Source organism: Macrobrachium rosenbergii, chromosome 19 (assembly GCF_040412425.1).
Source record: "Macrobrachium rosenbergii isolate ZJJX-2024 chromosome 19, ASM4041242v1, whole genome shotgun sequence".
Classification (NCBI taxonomy): Eukaryota; Metazoa; Arthropoda; class Malacostraca; order Decapoda; family Palaemonidae; genus Macrobrachium; species Macrobrachium rosenbergii.
In genome coordinates this window covers 33,305,659-33,321,623 of record NC_089759.1, presented here as the reverse complement: position 1 = coordinate 33,321,623, position 15,965 = coordinate 33,305,659, and the positions used below count along the sequence as shown (strand labels likewise).

At 39.3% G+C, this 15,965-nt stretch overlaps 1 protein-coding gene across 4 annotated transcripts; it reads left to right on the top strand.

Annotated features, from left to right (window-relative positions):
- Window positions 1–583: 583 nt before the first annotated feature.
- Window positions 584–14,505, top strand: LOC136848805 (uncharacterized). Of its 4 annotated transcripts, XM_067121457.1 has the most exons (9): window positions 584–684; window positions 3,033–3,198; window positions 4,115–4,274; window positions 7,291–7,410; window positions 8,740–8,849; window positions 9,632–9,752; window positions 10,021–10,141; window positions 10,420–10,540; window positions 10,794–14,505. In XM_067121457.1, the coding sequence occupies exon 9, from the start codon at window positions 13,284–13,286 to the stop codon at window positions 13,971–13,973; it is 690 nt and encodes a 229-aa protein (XP_066977558.1). In that variant the 5' UTR covers window positions 584–684; window positions 3,033–3,198; window positions 4,115–4,274; window positions 7,291–7,410; window positions 8,740–8,849; window positions 9,632–9,752; window positions 10,021–10,141; window positions 10,420–10,540; window positions 10,794–13,283; the 3' UTR covers window positions 13,974–14,505. The 4 variants fall into 3 exon arrangements, with proteins under 4 accessions (XP_066977558.1, XP_066977559.1, XP_066977557.1 ...); XM_067121456.1 differs by having other exon boundaries at window positions 8,740–9,752; XM_067121458.1 differs by having other exon boundaries at window positions 3,033–3,153; window positions 8,740–9,752.
- The last annotated feature ends 1,460 nt before the right edge of the window (window positions 14,506–15,965 follow it).

The following is a 15,965-nucleotide window of genomic DNA, read 5'->3' as shown; positions in this document are numbered from 1 at the left end:
AAATGATCATTAATATGCAGTGAAAGAATCAGGGAAGCAGGTGATTGCACCAAATTTAATCCTTCCAAGGGCATGCTGAGGCCCGTAAACAAAGATATTTACAATAAATGGGGTTATCAACTTAACACATTTAGTTCATATTTAACAAGGAAAACTTTTAGTTGGTATTATGTACCTGTACAATTTTAAATCATCGGTTTGAAGATGAGTGAATTTTTTTAATTTGTTTATTAATGCTTTTACGAAAAATAAGTTTAGTTTGTAACAAGTATATGATTTCCTGTTGATTTAATTTCCTATTCATCGTAAAAAAGATTACTTTGATATCAAATCCAATACCTTCCAGACACGTCTCTGATAGAAATGTCAAATGATTATTAATAGCCAATCATAGTTTTATGTTATATATATCCATTTACTGTGAAAAAAATAGTAGTAATTTAGCATAAAATTAGCGTAATTTTGCCATCCCACTAGCATGATTATGATAGATTTAGCATAATTTCAAATAGTTCAGCCTCAAATGGCAAACGAGATCTGGTAACACTGATAGGGATCCCGTTTTGCTAAATGAAACATTATTGGAACACCTCCACCTACGAGGTCAAGACAACACGTCCCCATTTCTCCAGCAATTTGCAAACCTTACACAGTAATCAGTGTACTGCATCCACCTAGATAAAGGTAAGATAAGGTATCTGTATTTAAAGACGCCAAATCTTATTTAAAGTTAAATGTGAGGGCTTTTAAAACGAGCCCTCTTGGCCTTTGTGTTTAGGCTAGGTATAGGGGTGACTGAGGCCGCCATTGATATTTGCAACTTTACAAGTTTTTTTTTTTACGGTTTTACCTCCTAAAGTAGTGTTTAGGAATTAGGATCGTTGGACCCTTGGATGGGGCCCTAAGCTATAGTCAGGTAGGGAGGCAGTATTCAATTGCATACAGTCGTGTAAAAATGTAGGACCTTAGGCCAGCACCCTACTTTAGGGGTAAGTCCAAATGCGGCCATTTTCTCAGGTCATTTGCATATTCAGTTGCATAAGATTGAATGCAGTGTCTGTATATGCATTTCAGTAGTTATTTTCAAGGTTTTACAAGGAATGGAAGAGTTTAGGTAAGAGCCTAAGACCTTAGGCCAGCACCCTACCTTAGGGGTAAGTTCATTAATGCTGCCTTTTTCTTAAGTCATCTGCATATTCAGCTGCATAAGATTGAATGCAGTGTCTATATATTCATTTCAGTAGTTATTTTCAAGGTTTTACACGAAATGGAAGAGTTTAAGTAAAAGACTAGGACCTTAGGAGAGTACCCTAGCTTAGGGGTATGTTCAAATGCAGGTAAATTTTTACAATAGTTCAAACCCCGTTTTGGTAATTCTATACATTAGCTCCGCGCCTGTTTTTACCTTTTCAACTGGTTTTTTCTACACTTTTAGGGTTCTGATACTGGCGGTGCATCTGTTTGTTGTCAGCCAAATGGAATGTCCCTTCGCCGTGTTTAGTACTGGCCGGGGCGGTGGGTACCCATACGTTAACAAGTTATTGCACTTGCCGGACGGGATGTGAACCGTTCAAAACAGACGTATCCGTGCTCTGTCTTGTAAAGATTGCGTATGGAAACCCCTTGTTGGATGGACTTCAGGGGTTAATTACACTCGAGCGTCAAAAATTAAAGGTAAACTCATAATTAGCATAAAAAAAACTGTAGGAAAATTCAAGTTATAGTGCCGTCAGTGCCGTGGAGCTACTATATAGTTCTACCCCCCATTTTTCTGAAGTAATTGTGTATTTCCTTATGAGTTTTTATGTATTTTGAATAGTTATGATAGAAATACTTTTGGGAAATGTGTTTTTTGAGTTATTAGGCTATACACCCCTACTACATCCAACAGGGTTGGGGACTCTTTGGAAATGCAGGATTTTGGGTAGGGTAAATCACTGTCGACATAAAATGGCATTATAATGAATGAATAAAACAAGGTCAAACAATTATAGCATACCTGCCAAGCCACAGTTGGCAACATAGCCCAGTCTAATGTAGCCTAACATCCCTTAACCTAACGTAGCCTAATGTAGCTTAACCTAACCAAGTAGTATTACTTGGCGGGGGGTCTCCAGCCCCTGGACACCCCCCCCCCCCCAGATTTCCATGTAATGTCTGTATATACAATTTCATCAGTTATTTCCATGGCTTTACACAAAATGAAAGAGTTTATGTAAGAGCCTAGGACCTTAGGCCAACATCCTAGCTTAGTGGTAAGTTCAAATGCAGCCATTTTCTCAGGCCATTTGCATAATCAGTTGCATAGGATTGCATGTAACATCTACGTATTCAATTTCAGTAGTTATTTTCATGGTTTTATTTAAAATTGAAGTTTACATAAGAGCCTAGGAACTTAAGTCAGCATGCTAGCTTAGGGGTAAGTTCAAGTGGCCATTTTCTTAGAACATTTGCATATTCAATTGCCTAGAGTTATGTGTAATGTCTATATATGCAGTTTCAGTAGTTATTTTCATGGTTTTACATGAAATGGAAGAGTGTTAAGGTAGGCTGTCATGAACCTTAGGCTACCACCCTAGGTTACGTAAGAATGTAGGCATTTACATTGTATGCAATTTTTGTTTTCAGTTGCACAGAATTGCATGAAGTATCTGTATTTGAAGGTGCCAAATCTTAGTTAAAGTGAAATGTGAAGATATTTAGCTATTTTCATGGTTTTACACAATAGAAGAGTTTAGGAAAGATCCTAGGACCTTAGACCAGCACCCTAGCTTGAAGGTAAGTTAGTTCAAATGCGGACATTTTCTTAGGCCATTTGCGCATTCAGTTGCATAGAGATTGCATGGAACATTTATACTTGTGATTTTAATAAGGATATTTCTTATTTTTACCCCTAAAATATTTGAAGGTGCCAAATTTTAGTTGAAGTTAATTGTGAAGGCATTGCCTTTTAGTAAATACCTGTGCATTTAAAAGCAAAAATTAAAATTATTTGTAAACCTTAAAAAACAATGATTCTCTTACTTTTTCAGAAAATAAGCCACCAAAGAAACAGCCTTCCGTTGGGCCAAAGACTTCAGGAGCCAAAAGGAATGCAGCTTACAGGGTGGCCGAAACATCAGATCAGAGGGAGGCCAGACTGGAAGAGTTTAGGTAGGAGCCTAGGACCTTACCCTAAGCCAACACCCTAGCCTAGGGGTAAGATCAAATGTTTCCTATTTCTTGGCCATTTGCATATTCAGTTGCATAGGATTGCTTGTAACTTCTGTATTTACAATTCAGCAGTTATTTTCATGGTTTTATACAAAACAGAGGAGTGTTTGCATAGGCTGTCATGAACCTTAGGCTACCACCCTAGGTTACATAAGTATGGAGGTAGTCATAATAAATTCGATTTTCATATTCAATTGCATAGATTTGCATGCAGTATCTATATTTAAAGGCACCAAATCTTTAAGGTTGAAGTGAAATGTGAAGGCATTCAGTTATTTTCATGCTTTTACACAAAATTGTAAGAGTGTAAGACCTTAAGCCAACATTCTAGCTTCGAGGTAAGTTCAATTGCAGTCATTTTCGTAGGCCAAAAATATTTAATTGCATAGGATTGCATTCAACATCTGTATATGTAAGTTCAGTAGTTATTTTCATGGAATGGAAGAGTTTAGGTAGGCTGTCATGAACCCTAGGCTACCACCTTAGGTTATGTAAGCATGTAGGTGGTCATGTGCATGTAATTTTCACACTCAATTGCATGCAATGTCCGTATTTGAAGGCACCAAATCTTAGATTAAAGGCATTTAGTTATTTTCCTGCTTTTACACGGAATGGAAGAGTTTCAGTAAGAGCCTAGGAACCTAGCTTGGGGTAAGTTCAAATGCGGTCATTTTCTTAGGCCATGTTGTATATTCAGTTGCTTAGGATTGCATGCAATGTTTATATTTTCTATTTTAATAAGGATTTTTCATATTTTTACCCTAAAAATATTTGAAGGTGCCAAATTTTATATAGTTAATTATGGAGACATAGTCCTTTAGAAAATACCTGTGCATTTAAATGTAAAAATTAAAATTATTTTTAAACCTTAAAATAGTAATGATTCAATTATTTTCTTCAGAAAATATGCCACCAAAGAAATGGCCTTCCATTGGGCTAAAGACTTAGGAGCCAAAAGGAATGCAGCCCACAGGGCGGCGGAAACATCGGATCAGAGGGAGGCCAGACTGGAAGTGTTTAGCTAAGAGCCTAGGACTGTAGGCCAACACCCTAGCTTAGGGGTAAGTTCAAATGTTTCCAATTTTCTTAGGCCATTTGCATACTCAGTTGCATAGGATTGCTTGTAACATCCATATATGCAATTTTAGCAGCTATTTTCATGGTTTTATACAAAATGGAAGAGACTTTAGGTTGGCTGTTAATGAACCTAAGGCTACCACCTAGATTATGTTAGTATGGAGGTGGTCATTCGTAATCTATTTAACAGAATTGCATGCAATATCTGTATTTGAAGTTGCCAAATCTTAAAGTGAAATGTGAAGGCATTTAGTTATTTTCATGCTTTACATGAAATGTTAGGGTTTATGGAAGACCCAAAGACTTTAGGCCAGCACCTTGGCTTAGGGGTAAGATCAACTGTGGCCATTTTCTTAGGCCATTTGCACATTCAATTGCATAATTTGCATGTAACATCTACATAAGCAATATCAGTAGTTATATTCCATGGCTTTACAAGAAATGGAAGAGTTTAGGTCAGCCCAGGACCTTGGCCAAGACCCCAGTGTGGGGGTAAGCTTAAGGGCAGTCATTTACCCAGGCCATTTGCATAATCAATTACTGTACATAGGATTGCAGGTAACGTCTGTATATTCACTTTCAGTAGTTATTTCTATGGATTTACACGAAATGGAAGAGTTTAGGTATTTACCCAGGCCATTTGCATAATCAATTACTGTACATAGGATTGCAGGTAACGTCTGTATATTCACTTTCAGTAGTTATTTCTATGGATTTATACGAAATGGAAAAGTTTAGGTAAGAGTCTAGTACCTTAGGCCACACTCTAGTACCTTAGGCCAACCCCGTAGTGTAGGGGTAAGTTCAAATGTGGCCATTTTCTAAGGACATTTGCATATTCAGTTGCATAGGATTTCATGTAACGTTTATATATGCAGTTTCAGCAGTTATTTTCAGGGTTGTACATGAAATGGAAGAGAGTTTAGGTAGGCTTTCATGAACCTTAGGCTACCACCCTAGGTTACGTAAGTGCAGGGATCACCTTATGCAGGAATAGTGGTTTTTCTAATGCTTGGTGCTAGGCGAAGAGAAGGGGTGATGATTGTGTAGGCTATATTAGGGTAGGTAGGGTTCAATGAGTCGATGAGTTCTTTCATCCTTACTTTATTAATCCAACCTGGTAACATAAATAAGCAGAATACATTTCCATAGAGAAAATATAAATCAGGGACTTGAGGTTGGCGAGTCGAATTGAGAGTTACGAAGTGAAGACAGAGGAAGAGCCCTGTGGAAAGAACAAAGTAGTTAGTAGGCTATATTAGCGACAGGAATATTCACAAAATAAACAGTTAAGCAATATTGATATCTCGATCAGTAATCAACCCATACGTTGTCAAGAATAATCACAATAAAATGGCCTAGGAAATAATTGTGCAATATTTCAATGAACAAAAGCAACACATGAGGTAAGCTAGGTGGCTCTTTACAACTCTGAAATATTGTCTTCTTACAACGAAATAAACAATTCTGAATACAGTAATACTTTGCTGATATGTATACATATATAATTGACTCACCCAAGGCTCCAGTAATACAGGATGGCATTACAAAAGACTGATTAAGGAGGTTTATTCTTGGCTGGTATCCTCAGCCATGTTGGTGATTATCCCACTTCTTAAATTCCACCCACCCAATCAGTTAGCTGGTACATACTTTCCTAGCAATTTACTTGACACAGTGCCAACGTAACATGTCATATCCAAATGTTAATAGTATGCATTATAGTGTAAATCAAATCATAAGAGTAAATGAATGCATTTTGTGGAAAATAAGAACTTAAAAATTTATACAATGGTACACTTGGTTAAAAATTTATACAATGGTACGCTTGGTTATACAGTAATTGCAACATATAGAATACAACGACTCGTGGGCGGGCTTTCACGTTACCATACAACACCATATGAAGGTTTTAATGTAAAGCGTAACTCATGAATCATTCACAGCAGTTCAGGGCATTATTCTCGTATACATAAATAAACATAAGGAGACATAGTTTGCTATTACATGATTATACAATACACAAATACTATGCAGAAATGTGGATTTTATAATTGCACCACATAAGCTTGGAGGTAGTCATATTATTAAATACAATTTTTCTTATTTATAATTTAATGCAATATCTGTATTTGAAGGTGCCAAATCTTAAAGTGAAATAAGAAGGCATTTTCTGTAGTTATTTTCATGATTTTACACGAAATGGGAGAGTTCAGGTGAGAGCCTAGAACCTTAGGCTAGTGCCCTAGCTTGTGGGTAACTTTAAATGCAGTCATTTTCTTAGGCCATTTGCATATTCAGTAGCATAGGCATGCATGCAACATCTGCATATGCAATTTCAGTAGTTGTCTTCATAGTTTTACACAAAATGGAAGAGAGTTTAGGTGGATGCTGCCACGAACCTTACGCTACCACCCTGGGTTGCATAATTATGGAGGTGTCCATATTCAATTGCATGCAATATCTGTATTTAAAGGTGCCGAGTGAAATGTGAAGGCATTCAGTTATTTTCATGCTTTCACACAAAATGGAAGAGTTGAAATAGGAGCTTAGTACCTTAGGCCAGCACCCTAGCTTAGGGGTAAGTTCAAATGCGGCATATTCAATTGCATAGAATTGTGTGTAGTGTCTATATATGCAATTTCAGTAGTTATTTCCATGGTTTTACACAAAATGGAAGAGTTTTGGTACAAGCCTAGGCCTTTGGCAACACCCTAGCTTAAGGGGTAAGATTAGATGCGGCAATTTTCTTAGGCCATTTGCATATTCAGTTGCATAGGATTGCATGCAACATTTATACTTGCAATTTTAATAAAGTTATTTCTTATTTTTACCCTGAAAATATTGGAAGGTGCCAAATTTTAGATGAATGTAATTGTGAAGGCATTGTCTTAGTAAATACCTGTACATTTAAAAGCAAATGTTATACCTGTACATTTAAAAGCAAAAATTAACTTATTTGTAAACCTTAAAAAAACAATGATTCTATTACTTTTTCAGAGAATATGCCACAAAAGAAAGGCCTTCTGTTGGGCCAAAGACTTCAGGAGCCAAAAGGAATGCAGCCTACAGGGTGGCAGAAACATCAGATCAGAGGGAGGCCAGACTGGAAGAATTCAGGTAAGAGTCTAGAACCTTAGGCCAACACCTAGCTTAGGGATAAGTTCAGATGTGGCCATTTGCATATTCAATTGCATAGGATTGGTTTTAACCTATATATATGAAATTCAGCAGTTATTTTCATGGTTTTACACAAAGTGGAAGAGAGTTTAGGTGGGCTGTCATGAACCTTAGGCTGCTACTCTAGGTTACATGAGTATGGAAGTGGTCATATTAAATGCAATTTTCATGTTCAGTTGTATAGAATTGCATGCACTATCTGTAAGTAAAGGCGCCAAATCTTTCAAGTTCAGTGAAATGTGAGGGCATTTAGTTATTTTCATGCTTTAACAAGAAATGGAAGAGTTTAGGTAAAAGCCTTGGAACTTAGGCCAGCTCCCTAGCTTCAATTTAAGTTGTTTTGGCCATTCCCTTAGACCCTTTACATATTTAATTGCATGGGATTGCATTCAATGTCTATATACTGTATGTAATTTCAGTAGTTATTTTCATAGTTTTACATGAAAAAGAAGAAAGGTTGGGTAGGCTGTCATGAACCTTAGGCTACCATCCTAGGTCACATAAGCATGAAGGTAGTCATATTAAATGCAATTTTCATATGCAGTTGCATATAATTGCATGCAACTTCTGTATTTGAAGGCGCCAAATCGGCATTTAGTGATTTTCGCGGTTTTACACGAGATGGAGTTTAGGTGAGAGCCTGTAATCTTAGGTCAGCACTTTAGTTTGTGGGTAAGTTCAAATGCAGTCATATTCTTAGGCCTTTTGCATATATAGTTTCACAGGTGCACATGCAACATCTATATATGCAATTTCAGTAGTTATTTTCCTAGTTTTCCATGAAGAAGAAGAGGTTAAGCAGGCTGTCACAAACCTTAGGCTACTACCCTAGGTTACGCAAGCATGGAGGTGGCCATATTAAATTAAATTTTCATATTCAGTTGCATAGAATTACATGTAATATCTATATTTGAAGGCGCCAAATCTTAGATAACGTGAAAAATTATGGCATTTAGTTATTTTCATGCTTTTACACGAAATGGAAAGGTTTAGGTAAGAGCCTAGGACCCTAGCTTAGGGGCAAGTTCAAATGTGGTCATTCTCTTAGGCCATTTGCTTATTCAATTGTGTAGGATTGCATGAAACATTTATCCTTGAAATTTTAATAAGGATTTTTCTTATTTTTACCCTCAAAATATTTGAAGGTGCCAAATTTTAGAGTAAGGTAATTGTGAAGGCATTGTCTGTTAGTAAATGCCTGTGCATTTAAATGCAAAAATTAAAATTATATGTAATCCTTAAAATAACAATGATACAATTATTTTTCAGAAAATATGCCACCAAAGAAACGGCCTTCTGTCGGGCCAAAGACTCCAGGAGTGAAGAGAAATGCAGTATACAGGGCGGTGGAAACATCAGATTAGAGGGAGGCCAGACTGGTAGAGTACATTTAAGAGCCTAGGTCCTAGGACCTTACGCTAAAACCCCTAAGTTCAAATGCGGCTTTTTTCTTAGCCCATTTGCATAATCAATAACACAGGATTACATGCAATGTCTGTATATGCAATTTCAGTAGTTATGGTCATGGTTTTACACGAAATAGAGGAGTTTAGGTAAGAGCCTAGTACCTTATAAGCCAGTACCATAGTTGGGGTAAGTTCAAATGTGGCCGTTTCTAAGGACATTTGCATTTTCAGTTCCATAGGATTTCATGTAACATCTATATATGCAGTTTCGGCATGTTTTCATGGTTTTACATGAAATGGAAGAGAGTTTTGGTAGGCAGTCATGAACCTTAGGTTACGTAAGCATGCAGGCAGCCTATATGTTTTCATATTCAGTTGCATAGAATTGCTTGCAATATCTGTATTTAAAGGTGCCAAATCTTTAAGTGAAATATGAAGGCATTTAGTTATTTTCATGCTTTTACACAAAATGGAAGAGTTAAAGAGCCTAGGATCCTAGGTTAGGGGAAAGTTCAAATGCTGTCATTTTCTTAGGCCATTGCATATTCAGTTGTATAGGATTACATGGAACTTTTATACTTGCTATTATTAAAATAGCATTTTTCTTACTTCTACATTCAAAATATTTGAAAGCGCCAAATATTTAGTTAAATATGAAGGCATTGTCTTCTAGAAAATACCTGCGCCTTTAAATGCAAAAATTAAAATTAATACCTTCCTTATGATTTGGTCATTAAAAATTATTATTTTTTCAGGAAATATGCCGCCAAAGAAACAGCCTTCCGTTGGGCCAAAGACTTCAGGAACCAAAAGGAATGCAGCATTTAGGGTGGTGGAAACATCAGATCAGAGGGAGACCTGACTGGAAGCATTTAGGTAAGAGCCTAGGAACTTTGGCCAACACCCTGGCTTAGGGGTAATCCTCTAAGTTCAAATGTGGCCATTTTCTTAGGCCATTTGCATATTCAATTGCATAGAATTGCATGCAACATTTATTATTGCTATTTTAATAAGGATTTTTCTTAAAGGTGCCATACTTAGATAACTTTGTGAAGGCATTGTCTTTTAGGGAAAAAACCTGCACATTTAAATGCAAAAGTGACAAATTAAACCTTAAAATAACAATGCTCCAATTGTTTTTCAGAAAATACGCCACGAAAGAAACAGCCCTCCGTTGGGCCAAAGACTTCAGGAATCAAAAGGAATGCAGCATATAAGGTGGTGGAAACATCAGATCAGAGGGAGGCCTGACTGGAAGCATTTAGGTAAGAGCCTAGAGGACATTTGGCCAACACCCTAGCGTAGGGGTAATCCCCTAAGTTCATATGTGGCCATTTTCTTAGTCCATTTGCATATTCAATTGCATAGAATTGCATGCAACATTTATTATTGCTATTTTAATAAAGATTTTTCTTTATTTTAAAAAAGGTCCCAAACTTAGTTAACTTTGTGAAGGCATTCAATCTTTTAGGAAAAAGCCTGCACATTTCAATGCAAAAATTACAAATTAAACCTTTAAATAAGTGATCCAATTGTTTTCCAGAAAATATGCCACGAAAGAAGCAGCCTTCCATTGGGCCAAAGACTTCAGGAAACAAAAGGAATGCGGCATATAGGGTGGTTGAAAATTTAGATCAGGAGGGGACCAGACTGGAAGCATTTAGGTAAGAGCCTAGGACCTTTGGCCAACACCCCAAGTTCAAGTTCAAATGTGGCCATTTGCATATTCAATTGCTTAGAATTGCATGCAACATTTATTATACCTATTAAAATAAGGATTTTTCTTCACAAAATATTAGAGTTGCCATAAAATAACTTTGAATAGTCTTTGTTGTATAATGACAATGTAATGGCATTGTCTTTTTTGCATAATGACAAATTAAACCTTAAAATAACAATGATCCAATTGTTTTTCAGAAAATATGCTGCGAAAGAAACAGCCTTCCGTTGGGCCAAGGACTGCAGCATACAGGGTGGTGGAAACATCAGATCAGAGAGAGGCCAGACTCGAAGCCCAAAGGACAAGAGTTGCTGCAACCAGAGCAGCGGAAATACCGTAACAGAGGGAGACCAGGCTGGTAGATATAAGGACGAGAGTAGCTGCATCCAGAGCAGCAGAAGGATCGGAACAGAGGGACGCCAAACTGGAAGTCCAGAGGACAAAACAGATGGTGCATCCAGAGCAGCGGAAGTACCAAAACAGAGGGAGGCCAGACTGGAAACTCAGAAGACAAAACTTGCTGCATCCAGATCAGTGGAAGAACCGGAACAGGGTGGTCAGGCTCCAACAGGCAAGGGCAACAACAGTATCCTCTGATCTTCTGGCAAAGCAAGGACAGCTACTACTTAAACATTCCTCATTCACAAGAGAAACCAGACAGTTCAGAGGATGGCCAACAACCTCAGGTCCTATGACTCCCTGCTGTATCCTCTGATCTTATGGCAAGGCGAAGACAGCTACTACTTCAACATTCCCTCAGACTAATCTGGCAACCGGTAAAGGAAAGAAAGTTGTCTCAAGACTACTATGCCTAAGGAATCATGTTGCAATCCACCTTTTGAAGTAAAGAATGCCATTTCACCAGTTTGTCGTGGACGTGTATATCAAAATTGAGAGCGAAAGGCTTCACTACATTCAGACCCGCCAGCAGGAGTTGCATGCCACCAACTACATCCACCTCCAGCCACACCAGATGTCCCAGGCACATGCAAGAGTACACCCAAGATGTGACCTTATCATAATCTTCATGTGCAACCCAAGCTGGAAATTCAGCAGCAGCTGCTTTCTTGGCAGTCACCTTCCCACCACCGTGACCTTATCGCCAGGGTCTTCAAACACAAACTGACCAAGATGGTTGGCTTACCATCAAGTCGCACATCTTCTGGGAAACCCAGTGCTGGATGTACACCATGTAGTGACAAAGGGCAGCCTTCCCCACGCTCAACATCAACAAAGTGATCAGCATAGAAATTCCGGACCCTCAAGAAGAGCCCCTGCTCCACGCCATCATCACCAAGAACACATGATCCACAGTCCCTGCGGCAACATCAACTGAAGCTTACCATGCATGGTTGACGGGAACTCTTCAAATAAGTTTCCGAAGGAACTCGTCAGTGAAACAGAAACTGGAGAAGACAGATAACCCCCTCTACTGAAAGCAAAAACCAGGAGCTGGCAGGTTCATGGCAATGATCAACAGGAGACTCGCCCAAGAGTACTATCTGGTTGAGGTGGACAACAGATGGGTTGTGCTGTACAATCCGCTCCTCTTAAAGATGTTCCAAGCCCACATCATCGTCGAGTGGTGCAATTTGGTGAAGTCTATCAAGTACATCAACAACATTGGTGCCCAAGTCAAGTTTTAGATACAGACATACCAGCCCAGGCCTTCCAACTCGGCAGGTACTATGGCAGCAGTGAAGCCATTTGGAGATTTGAGCTTCCAGATCCATGACAGGAACACAACCATGCTAAAGTTCAGTGTTTACCTGAGAAATGGTCAGAGAGCCTACTTCAGGCTAGATGGGTTCCAACTGGAGCAAGTACAGGCCTCGCCTTGACGGCCTTCTTTGGGCAGTGTCGGGAAGACCCCTTCACAAAGATGCCACTTTACCCTGATGTGGCCAAGTACTCTACCTGGGATTCCAGTAGCAAAAAGTAGGGCAAGGACGCCAACGGCTACCCAGGAGTCAAATTGACCGAAGACCTGAGACATGTCTGCATGGTCCTTCCTTCCAGTGTCAAATGTTTCTACACGTTGCACAGGGACCCAAGTCATTGCGAGTCTGAAAATGTGGACGGTCAAGCCAGCGAAAACTTTCAGGGAGAGGCCTGTGAAGGGCAAGGTTTGTTGGAGAACAACTCGCCCTGGTCACAGCTGCCAAGGAAAATTAGACACCTTCTGTCGTTTTGCTCACCACCTGCGTCACATCCAAGCCCCTTCAACTCTGGGAGAAGTACAGGATGGCGATGAGTGAAGATGTTCTGCATTAAGCGAGGTGAGATAACCTGACCCAGACCATTGACTTCTGTATGCCATCTATGGAAAGAATTTGTGGGAGTTGGAGTGTGTGTCTGGTAATGTCAGAGAAAACTCTGAAGACTTACAGCTTGCCTTCCCCTCCAGATGATCAGAATACTGACCAGCTGTGCCGAGAGGTTCTTTGTGAGACCAGCTACAGGCCTGATAACTTTGTCCAGTTTGTTGCAGAAAAGAAACCCCTGCTGATGTCAAACCAGTAGAGAGCCTAGGACTCCGTTCTGAGCCATGTCAATGGCCAAGTGGGTGGCCTGATCTTCCTGGATGCTTCTAGCAGAACTGGAAAAATGTTCATTAACCTCATTTTTGCCAAAGTTCGTCAGAAGCAAAAGATTGCCTTGGTTTGGTTTCCTCTGGAATTGCGGCCATGCTTCTGGATGGAGGTTGCACTGCCCACTCTGCTTTGAAATGGCCGCTCAATTGGCTCTCTGCAAGGAGGCTTCTGTCTGTGACATTCGGCCGCGCCAAAGTCCTTCAGCAGTTCAGTCTCATCGTTTGGGATGAATGCACCATGGCCAACAAACAAGTTTTCAAGGCTTTGGACTTCACATTGCAGGACCTGGGGAGTGGGATAGGAGGCATCACTGTTCTTTTGGCTGGGGACTATCACCACACTTTGCCAGTGATCGTCCAGGGCACCATTGCTGATGAAATGAATGCCTGCCTTAAGATGTCTTACCTGTGGAGAGTCAAAACGTTAAAAGCTGACCATGAACATGACTCATGGGTGCAGTTGTCTGGCGGTCCTCTGGCTGGACTGTGTTCCAAGCAGCTTATCACCTGGGGAAATGGGAAGGCCCCTGATGATGCCCAGACAGGACTTAACGCATTCCCGGAGAGCTTTTGCACCCTGGTCATCATTACCCAACAAGAATTGGAGGCAGCAGTGTTTCCCAACAACCAAAGAAACTACCGCAAGCACGATTGGCTTCAGGAAAGAGTGATTCTGGACACACCACACGAGACTATGAAGAACATCAACTTGCAGATCCAGGGAATGTTCCTACCACTCCATCAACACTTTTCACGGATCCAAACTAAGTCGTCAACTACCTAATGGAATTCCTGAACTTGGAGCTGTCTGGGTATCTGCCCCACATCCTGAACCTGAAAGTTGGTGCACTAATCCTGCTTTGAAACCTGCAGAGTCCTAAGTTGTGCAACAGGACACGTCTGATTATCAGGACCCTTCTTCCCTAACTGGATGCAGAAGAGGAGAAGACCCCTTCATCCCACAAATCCCAATGATTGTGGACAATATCCCATTCACCTTCAAGAGGATCCAATTTCACCTCAGGCTCACTTTTGCAATGACCATCAACAAAGGAAAAACAAAAACATCGTCTACCACAAAATTCTTAAATGACTTGGCTAAAGCTAGTAAACAACACAGGTTGGCCATTCCTGTTTTTGCCTGCCATAGATTTCTGCCAGGAGTCTGAAATAGTCTAGGTTGCTTTTTATACTGAAGTTATTCTGCCCTTAGCTGTAACATTTTATCCCAAAAATGTCCCAGGTAATGGTGAACCTACTCTACTGGTTTTGGACTTTTATAACTCAGAGATGCAGGAAAATTTATGTAAAATATGTGTACTGTTATATAGAAAACACTTTTTTCTTTCCTGAGGTTAATAATAGTTCTGTCTTGAATTCATAGTTTTAAATAAACATGTTAATTAAAACTGCACCACATGTTACTTTCTTTCCTAGGTTACGGAAAAGGGAGCATATCATCACAAAATATCTGATAAGTCGGGAAGATAGTTAGTTCTCTTAGATAAGGAGACTCATGTCAGTAAAGCTCAAGAACTTTTAAAAACGATGAGGAGACATATGAAAGATCCCACAACAAATACTGATGGCCAATTTAATAAAAAGTCAGAACCACAGAGGGTAATACAAAGACTTCCTAGAATCATGAAAGATCCCACAACAAATATTGCTGCCCAATTTAATATAAATAAGTCAGAACCTCAGGGGTAATAAGAAGATAGACTTCCTAGAATCATGAAAGATAATCAACCCCTATTTTATGGCCTCCCAATAGCACAAAGAGAGAGATTCCACCCCTATTTTTATTGCCTACCAAAAACTCAGAGGGGGATTCCTCTATGCCCCATAATATCCAGCAAGGGCTCTATAGGTAAATTATCCAAATGGCTTGCAAACCTGGTATCACCTTTCTTAGGAACCTAATCCTCCCCCATAAAACATACAGAGGAGTTTATACAAACATTCAACAATTTGATGTAAACATCAAAATCCTCGGCCTAGACCTAGAATCCTAAATCAAGCCCCCATCACTGATGAATTTTCTAAAGAAGTTAGATCCATTTGAAGAACATTTTCCTCTTGGTATTAACGAAACACTAGAACTAGTTAACCTCACTATGTAACTAAATATTTTCCCTTTTAATGTCAATTGTGACAAACAAAACGTCGGCTGTAGCAGGGGCAGTCCCCTCTTCTAGCGAACCTGTGAATGGAATACTTTGCAACGGAAATTTTGTCGTCTATCATACACTACAACCGGATCTGGCTTAGATACGTAGATGATGTTTTTACATTCTGGGACAACAGCTGGGGAGATTTCAATGGATTTTTATAATAGACTGAACTCGCTAGTTCCGACCATAAAATGTAAAACAAAATGAGAAAAAGACGGAAAATTGCCCTTTCTAGATGTATTAATCGTAAGAGCACAGAACAGATACACAAGCCTTCGCAGTATATAGTAAGCCACTTTCGCTGTTTCTTATAATCACATTTCCTAAGCTACTGCGATGTCCCTTTAAAGATCATGGTTGGATGCAATCTATTTCTCAGAGGGAATGGGATATGTTCAGATGGGTACTCAGAAAAAGAACTGATACGATCTGTCAAAAGCACTACCCACCATACACTATCGAGGCCATTAAATGAAGCGAATAGAATGTACTACAGAGGTCCCACAAACAACAAATAGATTTTAACAACAAATAAAGCTTATTTGCAACAAAAATATCAAGAAAGCTAAAGAACACCTCAAATCTAACGATCCATTCATTTT

Excerpts from the sequence above, each read along its gene's own strand:
- LOC136848805 (XM_067121458.1), top strand. The coding sequence starts at position 13,284 with ATGCTTCTGGATGGAGGTTGCACTGCCCACTCTGCTTTGAAATGGCCG.